Source organism: Myxine glutinosa, chromosome 1, assembly GCF_964187855.1.
Source record: "Myxine glutinosa chromosome 1, kmMyxGlut1.1, whole genome shotgun sequence".
Classification (NCBI taxonomy): Eukaryota; Metazoa; Chordata; class Myxini; order Myxiniformes; family Myxinidae; genus Myxine; species Myxine glutinosa.
In genome coordinates this window covers 27,035,354-27,057,495 of record NC_136261.1, presented here as the reverse complement: position 1 = coordinate 27,057,495, position 22,142 = coordinate 27,035,354, and the positions used below count along the sequence as shown (strand labels likewise).

The 22,142-nt window shown below is 50.1% G+C and overlaps 1 protein-coding gene across 1 annotated transcript in view; it reads left to right on the top strand.

Moving 5' to 3' along the window:
- Positions 1 to 22,142, top strand: part of MSH5 (mutS homolog 5) — a 247,417-nt gene that overhangs the window by 109,930 nt on the left and 115,345 nt on the right. Inside the window, exons 6-7 of the mRNA XM_078786777.1 lie at positions 10,737 to 10,878; positions 11,124 to 11,186. Of these exons, the coding sequence (XP_078642903.1) occupies positions 10,737 to 10,878; positions 11,124 to 11,186 (205 nt within the window). The remainder of the gene's footprint in view (positions 1 to 10,736; positions 10,879 to 11,123; positions 11,187 to 22,142) is intronic.

Below are 22,142 nucleotides of genomic sequence, written 5' to 3'. Positions count from 1 at the left end.
CCAACTACCCGAGTACCTTCGATACACATGCCGCCACGGGGACGGGGGCTGAACCTCACATGAGTCACGCTGGGCTGATATGCCCGAGCGGTTTGCATGTCACGTGACTCGTGCCGTTGATTATTAGGAACCCGATCAAGCGGTTTTATCTCGTGCAGTGCGAGGCCAATGGTGAAAGACGTAAACAGCCAAGTTGGAAACGAAACACAGGTTTATTCACAAATGTACAGTGGCCAGAGAAAAGAGACACAGGAGAGAACTTAACCGTTCTTAACTTACGTTACCCAGACAAGGGCCCTCTGACTAACGCGGGGAAAGGGAGGAAGAAGAGGACGCGCTCAAAGCGCGGCCGCTTGGTGCAGCTCGCCCCGGACGGCTTGTTGGGCGTGTCCCTCTAGGATGTTCGTGGCAAGGACATCGGCCTCCAGTCGTGCACGTATGGGAATCCGCACAGCGTGTCCCGAAGTTAGTGAGGCGAAGCGCACGTGCAGGGAGCCCAGGCAGGGAGAGATCGTTAGAGCACAGGGCCACGAGAGAGATCATCCTGCGAGAGCGTTTCCCAAGAGAGCGAGGGCAAACGAGAGAGAACGCCAGGGAGAACAGGGCAGCAGAGAGCGTTTCTCATTCAGAATCCTGGGCTAGAGAGCGCTGAGAGCTTCTTGCTCAGAGACCTTGGCTAGAGAGAGTTCGAGCTTCGACCTGGACTTGCTCGGGCTTCGACCTAGACTTGCTCGGGCTTCGACCTCGACTTGCTCGGGCTCCGGGGCGGGGCTTATATCCCCCCGGAGCCTCACTAGAATGTTCCAATGGCCTCCACTGGCCACCGGGGGTCACGTGTCGTGATAGCCCCCCATCAGTTACTCCCCTTAGTTCCTATTGGCCGCTGTTGTTGGCCACTCCCCTTTAGCTCCATTGGCTGTTTGCTGCTTGCCAACCACTCCCTCCGACTCCTCCCTCGGGCCTCCTCGACTTGTTCTAGGCCCAGTACATGGCATTCAAGGCCCAATGAGGCCTACCCTTACTTACCTGTCTCAATGCATACTAACACTGGGAAGGAGACTATACTTCACATTTAATAAGAAATAACTGAACTAGGCGAGGCTTCATGTTGTGGTGCAACTAACTAAAGGGGGGTTGCCTTTATTTCAAAACCACAACAGTACTCACACTCTCTTCTAAGCTGTCTTGCCTGGGTTCGAATCTCGGCCCAGGTATAAATTGTCATCCTGGTGTTTCACAGACTGGGTGATTCATCAATGTGTGTGCTGTCCCTCGGATGAATGTTAAACTGGGCGTACCATCTACCAGATTTAGTTGGTGGACGTTAGTGTCCTTCGCGAAGAGTAGACGAGCAATCGCCAGCACCATGACCAAACGATTCCAAAATTCCTGCCCTAACCTCATCTTACCCTCCCCCAGTTGCAAAAAATCTATGCCCCTCAGCTGTGTGCAAATTATCAGTAGTCGGAGTACTAGTAGTAGTAGTTTTCTGATGTTGGTGCAATGTTGCCATGATTGTTCTTTTGTGACCTTTCCAACCTTTGCCAACGTTGGCCCAAAGTCTGTGTGCTCGGTTAGAATAATATGACTAATAAACGTTTATATATATATTTTGTATGCAAGATTGAGGCTCATCTAAGAGCTAACATCAATCACAAAAAAAAAAAACCCCACACACAAAACATACAATAAAGGGAGCGGGAGACAAGATGGGGAGAGAGAGAGGGAAGCACACAAGTACAACAGCAGAGAACATCGGAAGATCTATGGGAGGGAGAGGGCTTGGGGGGAGCAGCAGAGACCTCTCATCTGTCCACAGGACACCCAGAGAGTTTGTCGACCATACTTTGTCTATTATTTTTTTTGGTGGTAACTTTTGGGACAACCCTCATGGACACATCAGTATGTTGTTAAGGAATATTAATGTAGACATAAACAAGAACTGTACGTTATGGGAAAGGTTTAGAAGAGATGCACAAAGAGCCACTGTAAAGAAACACTGCACAAAGATTGACGTCATTTCCATAGCAATTACGATTTCATTCGTTATATTTTTGGATGAGTTTCAGCCAGAGTAACTTTAATCATTGTCCAGGTGAGATTTCATCGAACCCTTGGGAATTTGAATAAACTCCTTGTGTGTGTATATATGTGCTGCAGTACATGTACAGTCACGTGAAAAAGTAAGTACACCCCATGTAAAGTTTTGACTTTTTCAACATATTTCAACATACAGCTATTTGATCTTCATTTCAACAATATTGATAGATAAAGGTGATATAATATAACAAATATCATGAAACTTTTACATTTTGTAGTCCATTGTATAATTTAAATAAACATAAATGCAAATTTTGCATGTGGAAAAAGTAAGTACACCCCTACATTTATCACTACTTCAAATACCTAAAATTAGAATCAGGTGCACCAACTCAGATGCAAATGATTAGAACATTGCTAGAGAGGATCTTGGAGGAACCTGTCTTATGTAAACCTCAGACATTTAGTTTGGTTTGCTCTTTGTTGTTGAAGTGTGCGGCGTCCCCATGCCTAGATCAAAAGAGTTCTCTGAGGCCTTCAGAAAGAAGGTTATAGATGCCTCCGAGTCTGGGAAGGGATTTAAAAAGATCTCCAAACAATTTGAAATCAATCATTCGACTGTCCGGAAGATCATCTACAAGTGGAGAAGATTCCAAACAACTGCCAACTTATTCAGGGCAGGCCGCCCGAGCAAGATCAGCCCAAGAGCAGACCGCAAGATGCAGAAAGAAGTCTCTAAGAACCCCCAGAATGTCATCACGGGACCTACAGGTAGCTCTTGCCACTGTTGATGTCAAAGTGCACGAGTCTACTATTAGAAAAAGGCTGCACAAATTTGATCTACATGGGAGGTGTGCCAGGAGGAAACCTTTGCTGTCCAGAAAGAACATCAGGGCAAGACTAAAGTTTGCCAATGAACACCTTGGCAAAGACCAGCATTTCTGGAACAATGTGCTCTGGACAGATGAGTCAAAGGTAGAGCTATTTGGCCACAGTACCAGAAGACATGTTTGGCGAAAACCAAAGACAGCATTTGACAACAAGAACCTGATACCAACTGTAAAGCATGGTGGTGGAAATATGGTTTGGGGCAGCTTTGCTGCATCAGGGCCTGGGCAGCTCACCATCATAGAATGCACTATGAATTCTTCATTGTACCAGAGGGTGCTTGAGGATAATGTGCGGCCATCTGTCGGAAAGTTGAAGCTCAACCGAAGGTGGACCTTGCACGATGACAATGACCCTAAACATACCAGTAATCCACCAAAGAATAGCTGAAAAGAAAGAAATGGAGGGTTCTGGAATGGCCAAGTCAAAGCCAGGATCTAAATCCCATCGAGATGTTGTGGGGGGATTTGAAACGAGCTGTGCATGCAAGAAACCCCTCAAACATCGCACAGCTGAAAGAATTCTGCATGGAGGAGTGGGCAAAAATTTCTCCCAGTCGATGTCAGAGACTGGTAGACAGTTATAAGAAACGCCTACTTGAGGTTGTTTCTGCCAAAGGGGGCAATACCACCTATTAGAGCCAAGGGTGTACTTACTTTTTCCAAATGCGAAATTTGCATTTATGTTTATTTAAATTATACAATGGACTACAAAATGTAAAAGTTTCATGATATTTGTTATATTATATCACCTTTATCTATCAATATTGTTAAAATGAAGATCAAATAGCTGTATGTTGAAATATGTTGAAAAAGTCAAAAACTTTACATGGGGAGTACTTACTTTTTCATGGGGAGGTATATCAAGTGATATCTGATGGGAATGGCCCCAGAAAGAATGTTTCAACATCCATTTGAGTAACCTTGTTACTTTTGTTACTTTCAGGAAGGAAATCTATAAATATATTATCCGGAGTACCTGTTGACCACGTAAAATCGAAACACCTTTGTAAACGTGATTTTGTTTGCAGCGTGTGATCATCCCACCATTCGGGTAGGAGAGATTTCCATGTTTTCTAAATTTCTCAACCATTTCTAAGATTCACATCAATTTCGTGTAAAATTTTTGGTTGGGGTTATTCTGCCTCGGGGATATAAATAACTAGCAGAGGTACCCGGCTTTGCACGGGAGTGGGAGGAGGAGGGGAGGGGGAAGAGGAGGGGAGGGGAACGGGGGGGAGGGGGGAGGGGGAAGCGGGGGAGGAGGAGGGGAGGGGGAAGAGGAGGGGAGGGGAATGGGGGGGAGGGGGGGAGGGGAAGGGGGGAGGGAAGGGTGCGGGGGTGCCCAGGGGAAGAAGGGCCCCTCCCCTCCCCCTCCCCCCCCGTTCCCCTCCCCCCCTCCCCTCCCCCTTCCCCCTCCCCCTCCCCCTTCCCCCTCCCCCTCCCCCCTCCCATCCCCTTCCCCCTCGTTCCCCTCCCCTTCTCTTCCCCCTCCCCTCCTCCTCCCCCTTCACACCAGGGGGGTTGACTTAGCCTGTCATCCCACCGAGGTCGGAAGTCGGAACTCATTGTCGTCAAATAAATGTAGCCTGTATGTTTCACTCTTTGTCACATGCCGTTGGTCCCATGTCAATCGGATGAAGTTGAAAAATTAACGTTACGAAGGTTCTCTCGGACGTACTGATTCCGAATAATGAAGTTGAAAAATTAACGTTCCGAAATACGCTAATTACGCTAACAGAAGCGCTGGAGGGAGCACTGCGCTCCCTCCCTTAGATTCCCTCCCTCTTCTGCTAGCGCTAATTACGCGTAACACACTAATTTTAAAACCCGAAGTTTTTTTAATTTTAAGGTGTGCTGTAGTCAGAAGCGCTAGAAGCGCTGCGCTCCCTCCCTTCGAATCCCTCTCTCTTCTGCTAGTGCTAATAATACGCTAATTTTAAAACCCGAAATTTTTTTAATGTTTATGTCTCCGTGACATTCCTGGGACCATCCCGAGTCGAACAGTACTTTCCGCTCGCAAATCCGTCCACGGGTTCTCGAGATCTTAGAGATCATAGATAGATCAGGATACAGACACAGAGGCCAACTCTACTTTATATATATAGATGCAAAACAGCAATGCCGAGGCTTGATTTGCGACAATCATAAAACATATGGTCTCACCTTTGTTAGGTTTTCACTGATGGGCTTAAAGGAAATAATTACCTCTGCCACCTAAGGTAGATGGAGGCTGTGTTTTCACCCCTGTCTGTCTGTCTGTCTGTTTGTCTGTTAACAAGATATCTCAAAAATTTGTGGACGGATTCGGACGAAATTTGGCAGAGATGTAGTGTATGTGACAAGGACGATTCATTTAGATTTTGGTGAAGATCTGAATATGGATTCGGATATGAGAATTATTAAATTTTTTAATTGATTCTTCACCATTGGGAGATCGGATCAAAAACGATACATAGCAGGATATCTCAAAACGTTGTGGACGAATTTGGACGAAAGGAGAGGTTTGGGTGTCTGGCAAGGAAGACTTGATTCAATTTTGGTGAAGATCTGAATATGGATTCAGATATGAGAATTATTAAATTCTTTAATTGATTCTTCACCATTGGGAGATCGGACCAAAAACGATGCATAGCAGGATATCTCAAAAAGTTGTGGACGAATTTGGACGAAACTTGGTGGAGAGGTTTAGGTGTCTGACAAGGAAGACGATTCAATTTTGGTGAAGATCTGAATATGGATTCGGATATGAGAATTATTAAATTTTTTAATTGATTCTTCACCATTGGGAGGTAGGACCAAAAACGATACACAGCAGGATATCTCAAAAAGTTATGGATGGATTTGGATGAAACTTGATGGACCGGTTAGGTGTGTGACAAGGACTAATCGATTCGATTTTGGTGAAGATCTGAATATGGAGTCGGATACGAGAATTCTTTCGTTTTTCAAGTGATTCTTCACCATTGGAAGACCGGGCGAAAAGTGACGTCCATAACTTTTTAAAATATGTTGCATGTGTTGTGGATAAACTTGGGGGATGAGTTGGTTAGGCAACAAGAACAAGCCAATTAGATTTTGGTTCAGATCCGAATCCGGATCCGGCCTATCAGTGGTATACAAAACATAAACTGTTCAGCCTGGCGGAGGTATGTGCTCTACCGAGTGACGTTCTAGTTTAGTCTATTTTGCTGTTGGTGCTTGCCACCATTGTGTCAATAGCAAGACACGTTGTTGTCAAACTGCAAGATCAACAAAAAGGAAATGGATAACGTCTTGTCAAATTATAAAGCAGTGGCACTGGAAATGGCTGTATACAGAAGTTGATGCGTTTAAAGCGTGTTACCTGCTTTATAAGGCCGAAGTATGGCAACTGCAGAAACCTACTGTTGACAAATGCTTTCTAGTTAAAGACTTTGGGATACTTGGAATCTCCAAGCTTAAGCATGGGTTGCATCTCTTCCATTTTGCAAAGGTTGGCTGTTGTTCAATGTTATACTGACTCATCATTGATCTTCCTCACCCGACACTTTCTTCGACTTGCTTTTTCACAGCCTCATAAGGTCACGTGCGTTAATTGGTACACCCTCTAATGGTGCAACTGCACAGGTCCAAGTTGTCTTCCCAACATTACTCACATACGAGGTGTGTTCAAAAAGTATGCGACCTTAATTTGTCGTGCGTAAACAAATGAAGCTAGGGAGGCGTTGATTGGTGCACGTATGTAGGCGATCCTAATGCGCACGCGTGAATTTTTTCCCACCTGCAGAAGCTGTCATTCGACGGCAGACCGCCGATGAGTGAGGACATGTAAGTGAGCGCCGTCGGATTTTCGTTTTTGACAAAATGACGGAAAAACTTGAACAACGCTACTGCATCAAATTTTGTGTAAAGCTTGGCGATTCCCAAGTGGAAACGATCCGCAAGATTCAACAGGCCTTCGGGGACGAAGCAATGAGCACCACACAGATAAAGGAGTGGTACAACCGCTTCAAAGATGCCCGCACATCAGTGGAGAGTGAAGCACGTTCGGGTAGGCCCTCAACATCCCGAAATGAGATCGTCATTGACCAATTGAGGACCCTGGTGATGCAGGATCGTCGAATCACGATCAGAGAACTTGCAGACGAGGTGGGCGTCAGCATTGGATCCGTTCATTCCATTATGAAGGAGGATTTGGGCTTCAGGAGAATCTCAGCGAAGTTCGTACCAAAGCTGCTAACGATTGAGCAGAAGCAACTCCGTTTGGAGATCGCACAGGACATGCTGGAGACTGTGAACAGCGATCCCAGCTTCCTCAACACAGTGATCACTGGCGATGAGTCCTGGGTTTATGGGTACGACCCAGAAACCAAGTTGCAGTCATCACAATGGAAGCATCCAACATCCCCGAGGCCAAAAAAAGCAAGGCAGGTCCACAGCAATGTCAAAGTCATGCTGACCGTCTTCTTCGACTCCAGTGGCGTGGTTCATCACAAGTACGCACCACACGGCACAACCATCACCAAGGAGTATTACCAAGAGGTTCTGCATCGCCTTCGTGATGCTGTGCGACGCAAACGGCCGGACCTGTGGGCAGCGGGCAATTGGCAGCTCCATCACGATAACGCACCCGCCCATTCTTCACATTTGATACAGAGTTTCTTGGCCAAACACAACACACCTGTGCTTCGTCAGGCTCCCTACTCTCCCGACATGGCTCCGTGTGACTTCTGGCTTTTCTGCAAGCTGAAAATGCCCCTGAAAGGGACCAGATTTCAGTCCAGAGAAGACATCATGCGGAATGCGACGGACCAGCTGCGCGCCATCCCAAAAGAGGCGTTCCAGCGCTGCTTCCGACAGTGGCAGAACCGTTGGGAGAAGTGTGTGGCAGCCCAAGGGGACTACTTTGAAGGAGATTAGTGTAAGTTTGTTGTATCTGGATACGAGTATTTTTTATGAACAAAGGTCGGATACTTTTTGAACACACCTCGTATCTTCTCTTCTCCTTTTCTGGGACTACCTTCCTGCCCCAATATGGTCTTGTCCCTCCCTCCAGTCCTACAATGAGATGATGATTCATCATCATCTATCGTCAGACTCCACATCCTTCTGTGACCTTTTCTTTCCCCCATAGTCCTGTCATACCCAAATCTTTCTTGCTTAGTTGTTATTCTCTCATTCTTCGCCTTCCATTTGTTGGTTTGTGGCCCACTTCCTCTTCCATTTGTGAAGTTTCTCTGCAAGCCTCAGTCAATGTAGAGAGAGAGAGACTATTTAATAACTTGCTCTTTGATGTCATCTCATTCATGAATTTGTCTCATCTCATGTGTAAGTTTGTGTAAGTGTAAGTGTGTGTAAGTTCATCTCATCAATTTCAATCAATTTGTCTCATCATTAATCATTGGAATCTCCCGCGATGAAGCTAACTCTGAGGGCCTTTCAGTTGCTCACCGCAGGCAGGTTGGTGGACTTTCTGTGTTCTACCGACTCCTCTCCGGCCTTGCTCCCCCAGCTCTCTCTGGGCTCTGTCCCCCAAATATTCTTGCAGGTCGCACAAGGTCTGCCTGCAACGCTCTTGTGGTTAAACTGCCAAAATCTAGGCTCTCTGCTCACCTTCACTCCTTCATTCCTCTTTTCTCCCGCCTCTGGAACAAACTCCCTCACTCTCTTCAATCCCACTCCTCCCTCCAGGTCTTTAAAACAGCTGTTCGCCACCATCTCTTATCTTCCCCCATCCAAAACCTTGATCTTTTCTACCCCGCTAATTTCACCCCAGATTCACTTTTTTGAAATACCAACTTCTTTCTTGGAAGTCCTTGCAGTGTCCTTGCGTTTTATACTTCTCCCACGCCTCCCCCCCTTCCCACGCCTCCTCTCCCCAAGCCCTCCCACAGATCTCCCGATGTCCCTGCTCTCAAATGTTGTGTTTGTGCTTCCCCTTCTCTCCTCATCTTGTCTACCGCTACCCTTATTATATGTTTTGTGTGTCTGGTTGATTTTTTTGTGTGATAAATGTTAGCTCTTTCACGAGCCTCGATCCTGTATACAAAAGAAATATATATATCTCGTTGAGACGATAAACATTATTGTGAATTTGTTTGTGTTACTCGTTTGATTTAGAGAAGGTTGTAATGACCATTCGCTCTCGTGTGCAGCACTGGGATGCTGGTTTGCATCATTCTGGAGGCCTATGGATATTATATTGATTAGGGCAGAGATTTATAATATGCCTTGGGTACTGGCACAGTGTTTTGCTTACTTTTCAAAATGTACTGTGTGATCTGTAACGTCCACAAGCTAATGCTAGAATTTGTGCAACGGCTTTGGTTCCACACCCTGTCAGAGCATGACGCAGGAAATCTCTCAAAATATATAATCATATATAATCATTAAATACCCCTTATACATTGTAAAAAAAGAAAATAATGGCAGACAAGTGCGATAATTAAAGCGCTGCTACAAATGTTAGGTGTCCCGTGTGCCAGCATTCGTCGGTAGATGTTATAGATCCCATGGTGTCCTTTGCAAAGAGTGGGCGAGCTGTCACTGGCATCATGAACAATTTACAAATTCCTGCCCTAACCCGGAGGGGCATGGCATCAGTGGCACAGCCACATCCTTAGCCAATGATGCTACCCCGCAGCCTTGTGCTGCATACAAATGAAGAAGAATCCAATAATATTGAAAGAAGAAAGAAGAAGAATCCAATATTACTACTACTATAGCAGCCAAAATTACTGCCACTTTGTGGGGTCAGTTGAGGAAAGGTTTCGGCCTAGTCTTTCACGAATTGGCTGGCCAGGCCTGACCTTCGACCGGAGCTAATTCTGGGAAGAATTTGTAGTTTGCTCATGGTGCTGGCAATAAATCATCTACTCTTCTACAAAATACACGATGGGATATTTAACGTTGCACCAACTCATGCTAGCAGATTGGACATGCCAATTGAATGTCTAGTCGAGGGAAGGAACACTTTGCGATGTAATGCCCTGCCTGTTAACCAAAATCCGACAGTTTTTAGTCGGGTCGAGAATCAAACCCAGACGAGACAGCTCGGAGGTCGAGTGTGCGACCTTCGCACCATCCTGTTCGACTACAACACGGCAACAATAAAAATACGTAATATCATTTTGAGAGGCAATGTTTAATTTATTTTTCTAATTGAAGCACCTTTTGTTGGTGCATTGCAAATTGAAGTACCACGACCACGATGCAAATTGCAATATTGGAGAGCAATTGGCAATCGAAAGTCTTTTTATTTTTTATTTTATTTCTTTTTTGTATCCAAGATCATGGCTCGTGTAAGAGCGAACATTAATGACAGAAAAAAAAAAACGGACAAATTAGACGAAATATAGGGAGCGGGAGACAAGATGGGGAGAGAGGGGGAAGCACACAAGGACAACATTTGAGAGCAGGGACATCGGGAGATGTGTGGGAGGGAGAGGGGAAGGGGGTGGGGGTGGGAGAGGTAAAAAAAAAAACACATGGACACTGCTAGGACTTCCAGGAAAGAAGTTGGTATTTCAGAAAAGTGGATCTGTGGTGAATTAACGGGGGTAGAAAAGATCAAGGTTTTGGATGGGGGAAGATCTTGTTTGATTAATCGTTAAAAGTTTGGGATTATTAAGCATGAACAGGTCAAATTAAGATGGAGGTTTAGCTATATTGCACTACGCACATGTATGTCCTAGACCCTTCTAGAATTTTGTCTCAGTAATGAAATGCGCTACCTATAGTCATAACAAGCAAGTGTAAAAGTTTGATACATCACAACATATGCTGATTGTGTATACCCCTACCCTCCATCCTCCGCCCTAACCCCAGGCAGTGGTTGAAGAAACCGATTCAGAACTTCGATGAACTCAACATGCGTCTGAACGTTGTGCAGTTTTTTACAGAACCTCAGAATTCTGAGACAGCTCAAAATCTGCAAGATTCTGTCAAGAACGTCAAGAACATCACGGCGGTAAGTCGAGGGCAGTCCATAAAACGAAATACCGTTTGTCGGCTTCTTACGGCACAACTGCTTCTTGCGCGCGACGCAATATATATACTGTTGGCATCTCTCTATTGATAAGGAGCACTTGTGATGCTCGGTTACTCAAAATTACCTCTGCTTTTAGCACCGCAGACATCACAATCGAATTGTAATGGTAACTGGTTTGCTTTATCGGCCATTTTTCAATCTTCCTGGATTTCTGGTTTGTGCAGAGAACTATCGCTCGGATCGGGGCATCAAGATGCTCGCTGCCAGAATGGAAGACTTTGTACAAGGTAACGGAAATAGCTGTCTTCACCCAGCGTAGGAACATTCACCATCCATCTGATGAATGGCTACAGTTGAATTGCCACCTTTCCGTTGATGTGTGCTTCGTACGTTGATGGAAAGACCGGTCCCCGTCATAAATTAACACTAGTACCTGTTCCCCACGCTGGGAAAGGTGTCACATCAGGAATTCTTAAGAATAGGGGGTTTTCGAGGGAAGAGGCAACAGCGATGTGCTTGGTCGTGGGTGTGCAATAAACTGGGGACAGCAACACATTTGGTGGTATGCTGGTGCCCTCTTGTTACAAAAACTTGTAAATACATAAAAGAAAGCAGGTGAAGCATTCCATCGGGAGGTACACTACTAAGACCAGGGAACTGTTAGCATTCCTATCTGTTTCATGATGCAGGGATCCTCGGTTAATATCCGATACATGTTCTCCATTATTGACTAATGTCTGAAATTTATGTCTAAAAAAAAATACACAAGTGTCTACAAATGTCCTATGTGCGATTTATGCACAAGCTCCACTGACTATGAGCCGTTTTTAACAGTGTCCTCCCCACCACCCACACCCGCATGCAGCAGGAGACGGGATTTTGCAATTGCTTCCATGTGTCTCTGTCCTTCTGTCCAGCCCATAATTTTTTTTATTTTTTTTACCAATCCAGCTTTTGTCCTCAAATCTTAAACAAAACATTATTTCGAGAATATGGCAAACACCAATAAATAAAACGTACAATTTTTTTTTAACTGTCGTCTTTGCCAAGTTTCATTCAAGTACAAAGCAGATGCGGATGGGCTTTGCATTTTCAGCTGCTTTCTCGTTTTTTTTTTTAACGGATCTACGCTCAGGGAAGAGCCAGATAACATTGATGTAAAAACTTCAATGCTTCTTTTTTTTTTCTTTTTTTTTTTGTATACAAGATCGAGGCTCGTGAAAGAGCTAACATTAATCACACAAAAAGACAAACCGACACACAAAACACAAAAAACAAGGGGAGCGGCAGACAAGATAGGGAGAGAGGGGGAAGGACACAAAAGAGAGGGGGAAGAGGGGGAAGGACACAAACACAACATTTGAGAGCAGGGACATCGGGAGGACTTGGGGGGAGGTGGGAGAGGAATAAAACATATGAACACTGCAAGGACTCTGGGGTGAATTACCGGGGGTAGAAAAGATCAAGGTTTTCGATGGGGGAAGATAAGAGATGGTGGTGAACAGCTGTTTTAAAGACCTGGAGGGAGGAGTGGGATTGAAGGGAGTGGGGGAGTTTGTTCCAGAGGCGGGAGAAAAGGGGAATGAAAGAGTGAAGGTGAGCAGAGAGCCTAGACTTTGGCAGTTTAACCATAAGAGGGTTGCAGGCAGATCTTGTGCGACCTGAAGGAATAATGGGGGGACAGAGCACAGAGAGAGCTGGGGAGCAAGGCCGGAGAGGAGTCGGTAGAAGACAGAAAGACCACCAACCTGCCTGCGGTGAGTGAGTGAAAGGCCCTCGGTGTTGACTACATCGCAGGAGATTCCAATGATTCTGAAAGCTTTGGCCTCAACAGCGTGAAGCCGAGCAAGGTGTGAGGCAGGAGCACCAGCCCAGAGGGGGGAACAGTATTCCATTGAGCTGCGGATAAAAGCCTATGTGGTGAGGAGCTCAGGTGTGCCAAGGAAGGACTTCGCACGATGGAGGATGCCCAGTCGGCGACTGGCTTTGGAGGCCAGCTTGGAAATGTGGTTTTCCCAAGAAAGATCATGGCAGATAGTGAGACCCAAAAGCTTGAGCGACAGAACTTCTTGGAGAGGATTGTTGAGAAAGTAGATGGGAGGGTTGTCCAGTCGGTCCTTTCGGAGAGACATTGTAAGAGTGTGAGATTTGTCAGGATTGAAAGACATGTTCCACTTGTTTGACCAGTCTGTGATTTTGTCCAGGTCTGCAGAGAGTGAGGAGGCTGCAGACTGCCGATCTGAGGGATGAGGAATGCAGCGACAGAGAGTAGAGTCGTCAGCAAAGAGATAGAGAGGATTTTCAAGAGAGTCAGAGAGATCATTGATGAAGACCAGAAAAAGCACAGGGCCCAGAACACTACCTTGGGGAACTCCAGCCTGAACAGGAAGAGGAGATGAGAGAAACCCATTCAGGGCCACACGTTGACTACGACCAGAGAGGAAGTCCGCCAGCCATGCGTGGAGATTTCCATGGATACCAAAGGAGGAGAGTTTGGTGAGCAGAGCAGGGTGCCAGACCGTATCGAAGGCACGTGAAATGTCAAGGGAGACAGCTCTAATTTCCTGTTTGGCTTTGAGGACCTCCATCCATTGTTGAGAAAGCAGAAGCAGCATGTCCAGAGTAGAGTGACCAGGTCTGAAACCAAATTGATGATCAGAGATCAAGCCATTGGAGAAGAGGAAAGATTTAATATCTGAAGCAATGATGGATTCCATGACTTTGCTGATAATTGGGAGAAGGCTGATTGGTCTGTAGTTGCTGGGATCTGTTTTTGCACCTTTTTTGTGCAAACCGGTGATGTTGGCTGATTTCCAAGCAGACGGCAGATGACCTTGAGCAAAAGAGAGGGTGAAGAGAACAGAAAGAGGGAATGAAAGAGCAGAAGAACATGATTTTAGGACCCGTGGGCTGATGCCGTCAGGACCAGTTGCAGAAGCAGAGTCGAGGGTTGACAGAAACTTTTCCACCTTGTCAGGAGGAAAGGACACAGAGTCCAGGAGCAGCTGGGTACGACTGGGTACGGTGGGTACAGAGAGGGATGGGTTTGGGACACAAGATTTAGAGGCAAACACAGAGTTGAGGCATTCAGCTTTTTCACGTGCGGAGTCAGCCGTTAAGCCGTTTGAGGTGAGGGAGGGGATGGATGGGGAACAAACACCAGAAACAGATTTGACCAGACGCCACCAGGATTTGGAAGAGGGAGACAGATAAGAGAGTTCGGTCTTGAGAATGGTGAGATATTGTTTCCTGGCTCTCCTGAGGGTGGACACACACTTGTTTCGGGCTTTGTGAAAGGAAATGAGATTTCCTTCCGTTGGATTTGATTTCCAGGAGACGAAAGCAAGTTGTTTCAGGGCAACAGCCTCACCACAAGATTCCGTGTACCATGGACGGGAGGAAGGGTATGACAACTGAAGACGAGATGGTATAAATCTGTGCATGAGAGAGAGCAATTTACTTTGAAAGAATTCCCAGGATGAGTTGATGTCAGAGGCGGTAGAGATGGGAGACCAGTCCAGATGATTGATGGCTGCTTGAAGACCGTGCCAGTTGGCCTGAGTGAAATGCCAGAATCGTCGACGCTGAGGAGGCTCTCTGAGAATGGTCAGAGAGATGTCCACTTTGACAAGCACATGATCAGATGAGCCGATTGGAGCAGAAGAAGAGCAGCAGACATTTTCAGGGAAGTTTGTCATAACCAAATCCAGAAGAGAAGATGCTCCGTTGACTGAGATCCGGGTCTGGAAATTGACAGATTGTGTCAGTCCCAGTGAGTCGCAGAAGTCCTTTGCTGAAGAGCCATGGCTGGTGAGAGAGGTACCCACACCCAGCCAACTGGCATGGTGACAATTGAAATCACCACATATGAGGAAGAGAGAGTTGGGATGGGTAGATAGAAGTTGGTCCATATTATCAGACAGTGAGATGTAGATGGAGTCAACGCTGTTTGGTGGACGGTACAACACACATATGAACAAAAGGTGGGAGCGAAGGGGAAGCCGTAGCCAAAGGTATTCCTGGGGGTGAGGTGGAGAGAGGGCAGTGGAGGGCGAGTGAGGCAGAGAGTTTTTTATAAAGATAGCAACCCCACCTCCAGGACGAGGCTCAGGTCTATCATACCAGAGGAGGGAGTAACCTGGGAGAGATACCAAGGCATCAGAGACATCATGAAGGAGGAAAGTTTCTGTTAAGCAGATCACATCTGGTTTGTCAGAAGCAACCTGTATGGAGAGGTCAGTCAAGTTTGAGCGAAGGCCCCGGATGTTTGAGGTCCATACCGTTAATGAAGAGGAAGGGGGAGCATCGGGTCCAGAACAGGGGGGGGGAGGGGTAGGGTAAGATGTGTAAGAGGAGGAAGAGGTAGGGAGAGCTGTTGAAGGTGTGTCAAAGATTTCAGAGATTTCAGAATAGCTTGGAGAAAGGGAAGAATGGGGCGGACAAAAGGTTTGATGGAGATTGGGTGAGGCACAGTGAGGTGTTATTTGAGGAGGGGGAAGAGCGAGGCAGAAGGTTTGGGGAGATGAAGGTGAAAGTTGGAAGGGGGAAGAAGCAGGGAGGATGCTTTGAGGAGGAGGGGTGAGAGGGGAGTCTAGGAGGGGAGGAGCGAGGGAGAGTCTCGGAGGGGAGGGGTGTGGGGGGAGTTTAGGAGGGAGGGGAGGGAAGGGGCAAGGGGGGAGATTTGAAAGGGATGGGTGATGGGGAGGATTTGGAGGGGAGGGGTGAGATTGGATTTTGAAAAGTGTACGATTCATGGGAAACGAACATTTTTTGCAAAATGAGTTTGAGACCTTCGAGTCAAAAATACGTTTGAGGACCCTGGAGGAGGGGTGGAGTTCTGGATAGTTTAGGGAATGTAGAAAGGAGGAACTGTAAGAGATGGTATTATATATATTTTTTGGAATGAATAGATTTGGTGAGCAAGACGAAAGCATCCTTTTGTAGGAAAAGAAGAAAAGGGTGTTATAATATATGAGAGAAAATAGTTGTTCAGGGGAGAGATTATACATTTCTAACCGCGTGATCGCGAACGAAGAACGAACGAACAAAAAGAACAACAAATAAACGAATAAGACCTGGGAAGGAAATATTTTTTTGGGGGTTTTTTTTTTTGTTTTGTGAGTACAGATATTAAACAAGGAGGTACGGGGTGAACGACTGGTACGAAACAGAGAACGAAAATAATTTCAGCGCATTCGACGAATCGCTGAGAGAAAAACAAAACCACAAGGTTGGAGACGGTACGGTAGTCTAAGCCTATGAGTACTAGGCCGCAGAATACTCGATACCATTAACCGATTGTGTATACATGTACGAAAAATTAGCACCGAAAATTTTTCAAAAGATACGCTATAGGTACACACACCGAAAGATAGATACAGTCTCGACAAAAACACGATTGTGATGGATCACTTAGCTTCGAGAGCGTGAGCGCATGGAGCAGCCTTTAGACTAATGTCAGACTAATTAGCTTTAGACTAATGTCAGAAAAAATGTTAATAAACCATTGCAATTTTTCCATCTAATCTCAATATTCCCTCCTTGGATGATGACCAAGAGCAGCTGTTGCAAGTTTGACTTTCACATTATGAATATCATTCCATTAACACCCAAATATAGTCATGTTTGTCTTTTCGACTGGGACAGGCTTCCTCCTCCACCCCCCTACTCCCCACACCGATCTGGAGGCCATTGCTCATTGTCCATTGTCCTCACTAACCCCTCTAAGCCTACTGGAATACCTCTAGCTGTATATACCTCTCCATGATCACCTAATGTTTGTCTGTGTAATATACCAACACCTGGTGATGATGACTGTCCATATACATCTGTTTTCTCCAACATGTGTCAACTGGTAATCACCCATCCCAACTCTCTGTCTCATCTGTGGCAATTTCGACTGTCACCATGCCAGCTTGCTGAGTGTCAGCTCGACAACAACTAGCCAAGGCATTGCAGCAAAGGCCTTTTGCGACTCTGTAGATTTGACCCAATCTGTAAACTTCCCAACCCAGATTTATCCTACTGGTACATCCTCCTTCCTGAACTCGGCAATAACTAAGTTTCCATCCAATCTCTCTTTTTCCTCTACTTCCCCTCTTGGATCTGATCACTTTATTGTCAAGGCCAGACATCAATGTCAAGAACTTCGAGGCCTCACCATCACCCATGGCATAGAGGGCCGACTTCCTTCATTCATGCTGTCAGCATGTGGCCAGCCATCAATGAAATCCTCTCCTCCCCTCTTTCATTAGAGGTTGGAGTTCCCCAAGAAAGTGTTTTGGACCCAGTGTTGTTCCTCATCTTTATCAATTACCTCTCCGATGCTCTGGAAAAAACCCCTCATCCTTTTTGCAGACGACTCCACATTTTGTAATACAGTACACCATCCCTCTGCTAGGCAGACAGCAGCTGCGTTTCTCTTTCTGCACATCTGGAAATGATTCGACTCTTGTGCTAGTCTGATAAATGGAATATGTGGGAAATAATTAATCCTAGAAAATGTCACGGTCTCACCCTGTCACTACAGTGAAGGAACTGCGCTCCAACGCGAGTCGAAAGAATTTGACGCGACCAAAGACGGAATTCGTCCGAGTTGCTTTATTGAAACCAAACAGCTCAGGTATTCTCTCAAGCCCGTTTTTCGGGCAACAATATATATACACATTTATGTCGGGAAGTTTGCCCGGCAAAAGCTATACCGGGCATGCCCGGGTATCAAGGGCGAGCCTTGGAAAGGCGAGTCTGGACCTGCCCGGACGCTCTGGGCGAGCCCTGGAAAGGCGATAGCGGGCATGCCCGGACGCTCTGGGCGAGCCCTGGAAAGGCGAGAGCGGGCATGCCCGGGAAAGACGAGACCGGGCGTGCCCGGGAGGTTCGGGCGTGCCCGGGAACAGTGAGTCCGGGCATGCCCGGGAGAGGCGCGTCTGGCCGTGTTCTGGCCGGTGCAAGGCGATTATGTACATCCAGCGGTAACCGCTACACACGCCCCTCCAGAATCGACCTGCACCGGCAGGGTCAATTTAAGGGGGGTCCGGATGACCCGGCCGAAGCGACCCCTGGAGGGTCGTGGGGAGGGGTCTGACGTGGTGGTGGGTGGTCGAGCGGGGGGAACTGTGGACGGGGGGCGGCCTCGCCGCGGAGGAAGGGCCAACCGTGGTGATCGGTCGACGTCCATGTGCGCCGGTTTGAGGCGGTCCACAGAAATCCGGTCCGGCCGGCCGCCGAAGTCGACGATGAAAGACTTGTCGCCCCGTCGCAGGACCCGGAAGGGCCCGTCGTACGGCGGCCGGAGTGGCCCCCGGTGCGCGTCATGACGCACAAAGACGTACTCCGCTGTGCGAAGCGCCGGGGGGACGTAGGACTGGGGGCCACCGTGGCGGGACGTCGGCACGGGGGCAAATCGTCGGGCGGCCTCCTGGAGGTCCAAGCGCTGGCGAGCGGCGGACCAGGGACTGGTAGCGTCAGGCACGAATTCGCCCGGGACGCGGAGTGGCTGGCCGTAGACGAGCTCGGCGGCGGACGCCTGGAGGTCTTCCTTGGGGGCCGTGCGAAGGCCCAAAAGGACCCACGGCAGCCGGTCGGCCCAACCGTCGTCCTGAAGGCCGGCCATGAGTGCGGCCTTCATGGAGCGGTGAAACCGTTTGCACAACCCATTGGCTTGGGGGTGGTAGGCCGTGGTGCGGTGCAGCGTGACCCCCAACGAACGGGCGACCGCGCCCCAAAGCTCAGACGTGAACTGTGGGCCGCGGTCGGACGAGATGTCCGCTGGTGCGCCGAAGCGCGCGACCCAGGTGGCGATGAACGCCTGCGCCACGTCGGCGGTGGTGGTGGAGGTGAGGGGCACGGCCTCCGGCCACCTGGTGGTCCTGTCCACCATGGTGAGCAGGTGGGTGAACCCCCGCGAGGGGGGCAGGGGACCCACCAGGTCCACGTGGACGTGGTCGAAACGCCGTTCAGGCACGGCGAAAGGTGCCAGCGGGGCCTGGGTGTGGCGGTGGACCTTGGCTCGCTGGCAGGCCGTGCAGGCGTTGGCCCAGTCGCGGATGTTTCGTCGAAGGCCGTGCCAGACGAAACGCGCCGACACCAGCTTCTGAGAAGCTTTCCGGCCCGGGTGAGAAAGGCCGTGGATGGAGGCGAAGATGCGGCGCTGCCAGGAAACGGGCACGATGGGGCGAGGCTGGCCCTGGGAGACGTCGCAGAGCAGGGCGGTGCCCGCGAAGGGGATGTCGGCCAGGCGGAGGCCCGTGTCCGCCACGCGGAGTGCCTGCACCGAGGCGTCGGTGGTCTGGTCGGCCGCCATGAGCGTGAAGTCCACGCCGAGGTGGACCGCGTTCGCGCTGGCCCGCGAAAGGCAGTCGGCCACGGCGTTGTCTTTGCCGGCGACGTGCTGGATGTCCGTGGTGAACTCCGACACGGCGGAGAGGTGGCGCTGCTGGCGGGCCGACCACGGCTCCGTGACCTTAGCCATTGCGTAGACCAATGGCTTGTGGTCGACGAAAGCCGTGAACGGGCGGCCCTCCAGGAGGTGTCGGAAATGGCGAACGGCCAGGAATAGCCCGAGCAGCTCGCGGTCGAACATGCTGTAGTTTAACTCGTTCGGCCGGAGTTGCCGGCTGAAAAAAGCGAGTGGCTGCCAAACCCCGTCCACCCATTGCTCATGGACGGCGCCCACCGCGTAGTTGGAGGCGTCCGTAGTGAGGGCGATGGGCGCGTTGAGCACCGGGTGAGCCAGCAGCGTTGCGTCGGCGAGGGCCCGTTTGGCACTGGCGAAGGCCACGTCCATGGCCGCGGACCAAACAATGTCATGCTTGGCCGGCTTGCCCCGGAGGGCCTCGTAAAGGGGCCGCATGAGCTGAGCAGCGCGGGGCACGAATCGGTGATAAAAATTCACCATGCCGAGGAACTCTTGGAGGGCCTTGATGGAACGGGGACACGGCAACGTGGTGATGGCCTCGACCTTGGTCGGCAGCGGCACGGCCCCGGTCTTGGTGATGCGGTGGCCCAAAAAGTCAATGGTCGTCGCGCCGAAGTGGCATTTGACCGGGTTGACAATTAAGCCGTGCTCGCTGAGGCGACCGAACAGTGTTCGGAGGTGGAGGAGGTGCTCGGCGCGGGACGTGCTGGCGACGAGGATGTCGTCCAGATAGACGAAAAGAAACGGCAGGTCGCGCAGCACGCCGTCCATCAAGCGCTGGAACGCCTGGGCCGCGTTCTTGAGGCCAAACGGCATCCGCAAAAATTCGAACAGGCCGAACGGCGTGATGACGGCCGTCTTCGGGACGTCGGCCGCCCGGACAGGTACCTGGTGGTAGCCCCGTATCAGGTCAATTTTCGAAAAGATGACCCGTCCCGCCAAACGGGCGGAAAAGTCCTGAATATGCGGGATCGGGTACCTGTCGGTGGTGGTAGCGTCATTGAGACGGCGGTAGTCGTCACACAGGCGCCATCCACCCCCCGGCTTTGGCACGATGTGCAGTGGCGAGGCCCACGCGCTATCGGAGCGCCGCACGATGCCGAGGTGCTCCAACGCGTCGAATTCGGCCTTTGCCACGGCGAGCTTGGCTGGGTCGAGGCGGCGGGCCCTGGCGTAGACCGGCGGGCCCGTAGTGGGTATGTGGTGCTCAATCCCGTGCCGCACCGCGACGGCCGAAAACGTCGGCCGCGTGAGGGCCGGGAATTCCACGAGCAGGCCAGCGAACTCGTTCGTTGCCGGGAGGGCGCACGCCAGTTCGGTCGGCGCGGAGCTGCTCATTGTGCACGCCAGGGAGCTGAAGGTCTCGGCGTGGACAAGGCGACGTCGTTTGACGTCGACCAGCAGCCCGTGCGCGCAGAGGAAGTCGGCGCCCAGCAAAGCCACGGGGACGCTGGCGGTAACAAAAGTCCATTGAAAGCGCTGGCTGCCGAAGCAGAGGGTGACGACGCGTGGGCCGAAAGTGCGTATGGCCGAGCCATTAGCAGCGACCAAAGAGGGGCCGCAAACTGCGTCCAGCCTGTCCTGCTCGGAGGCAGGTATGACGCTCAGTTGGGCGCCGGTGTCGCACAGGAAACGCCGTCCAGACGCTTTGTCCCGAATAAACAGCAAGTTGCCCGAGTGGCCGGCGCTCATGGCTGGGAATGAACGCCGGCCCGGCCGTTTCCCGACCCGCCGAAAGTGCACGGGGGCCGGCACGTCCGAGCCTTGTGTCCGAACCTGGCGTGGTAATAACACCACGCCCGGTCAGGTGGAGGCCCCGGCCGTCGTGTCGGAAGCGGGTGGTGCGGCGTGGCGGCCGCCAGTTGCACCGGCAGTTCGGCCTCCAACCGCGCAGGGCGCTCGGGCGTCGTGGGCGTCGCCTCGGACGGCGGCGGGCTCCAGGTAACCGTGCCGATGTGCTGGCCCGCCGAGGAGATCTTATCGGCTTCCCTGGCGAGGGCGCGGGAATCCGTGATCAACGTGCCAGCCAGGGCGAGGCGTACCGGGTTAGGCAGCTGACGGAGGAACAGCTCCCGGAACAGGAATGCCGGAGAGTGCTCGCCGAGCAACGAGAGCATATAGTCCATGCGCTCGGACGGGCGCGTGTCGCCGAGCTCGGGCAGGTCAAGCAGGCGCCGTGCGTGTGCTGCCGGTGAGAGGGCGAAAGCGCCGAGGAGGAGCGTCTTCAGCGCGTCGTATTTGTCAGCAGCCGGCGGGTGCTGGAGGAGGCTCAAGGCACGGGCTGCGGTGGCGGGACCGAGCGCCGCCACAACATGGTGGAAGCGGGTGTCGTCCGCGGTGATGCCTCGCAGGGCGAACTGGGAGTCCGCCTGGGCAAACCAAACAGCCGCGTGAGTCTCCCAGAAGGTAGGCAGTTTAAGCGTCACTGCCGTATCCATGTCGGTAGGTCACCAATGAAGGAACTGCGCTCCAACGCGAGTCGAAAGAATTTGACGCGACCAAAGACGGAATTCGTCCGAGTTGCTTTATTGAAACCAAACAGCTCAAGTATTCTCTCAAGCCCGTTTTTCGGGCAACAATATATATACACATTTATGTCGGGAAGTTTGCCCGGCAAAAGCTATACCGGGCATGCCCGGGTATCAAGGGCGAGCCTTGGAAAGGCGAGTCTGGACCTGCCCGGGCGTGTTTGGCTGCGGCCTGGCAAGTCGAGGCTGGGCGTGCCCGGGCGCTCTGGGCGAGCACTGGAAAGGCGATAGCGGGCATGCCCGGACGCTCTGGGCGTGCCCTGGAAAGGCAATAGCGGGCATGCCCGGACGCTCTGGGC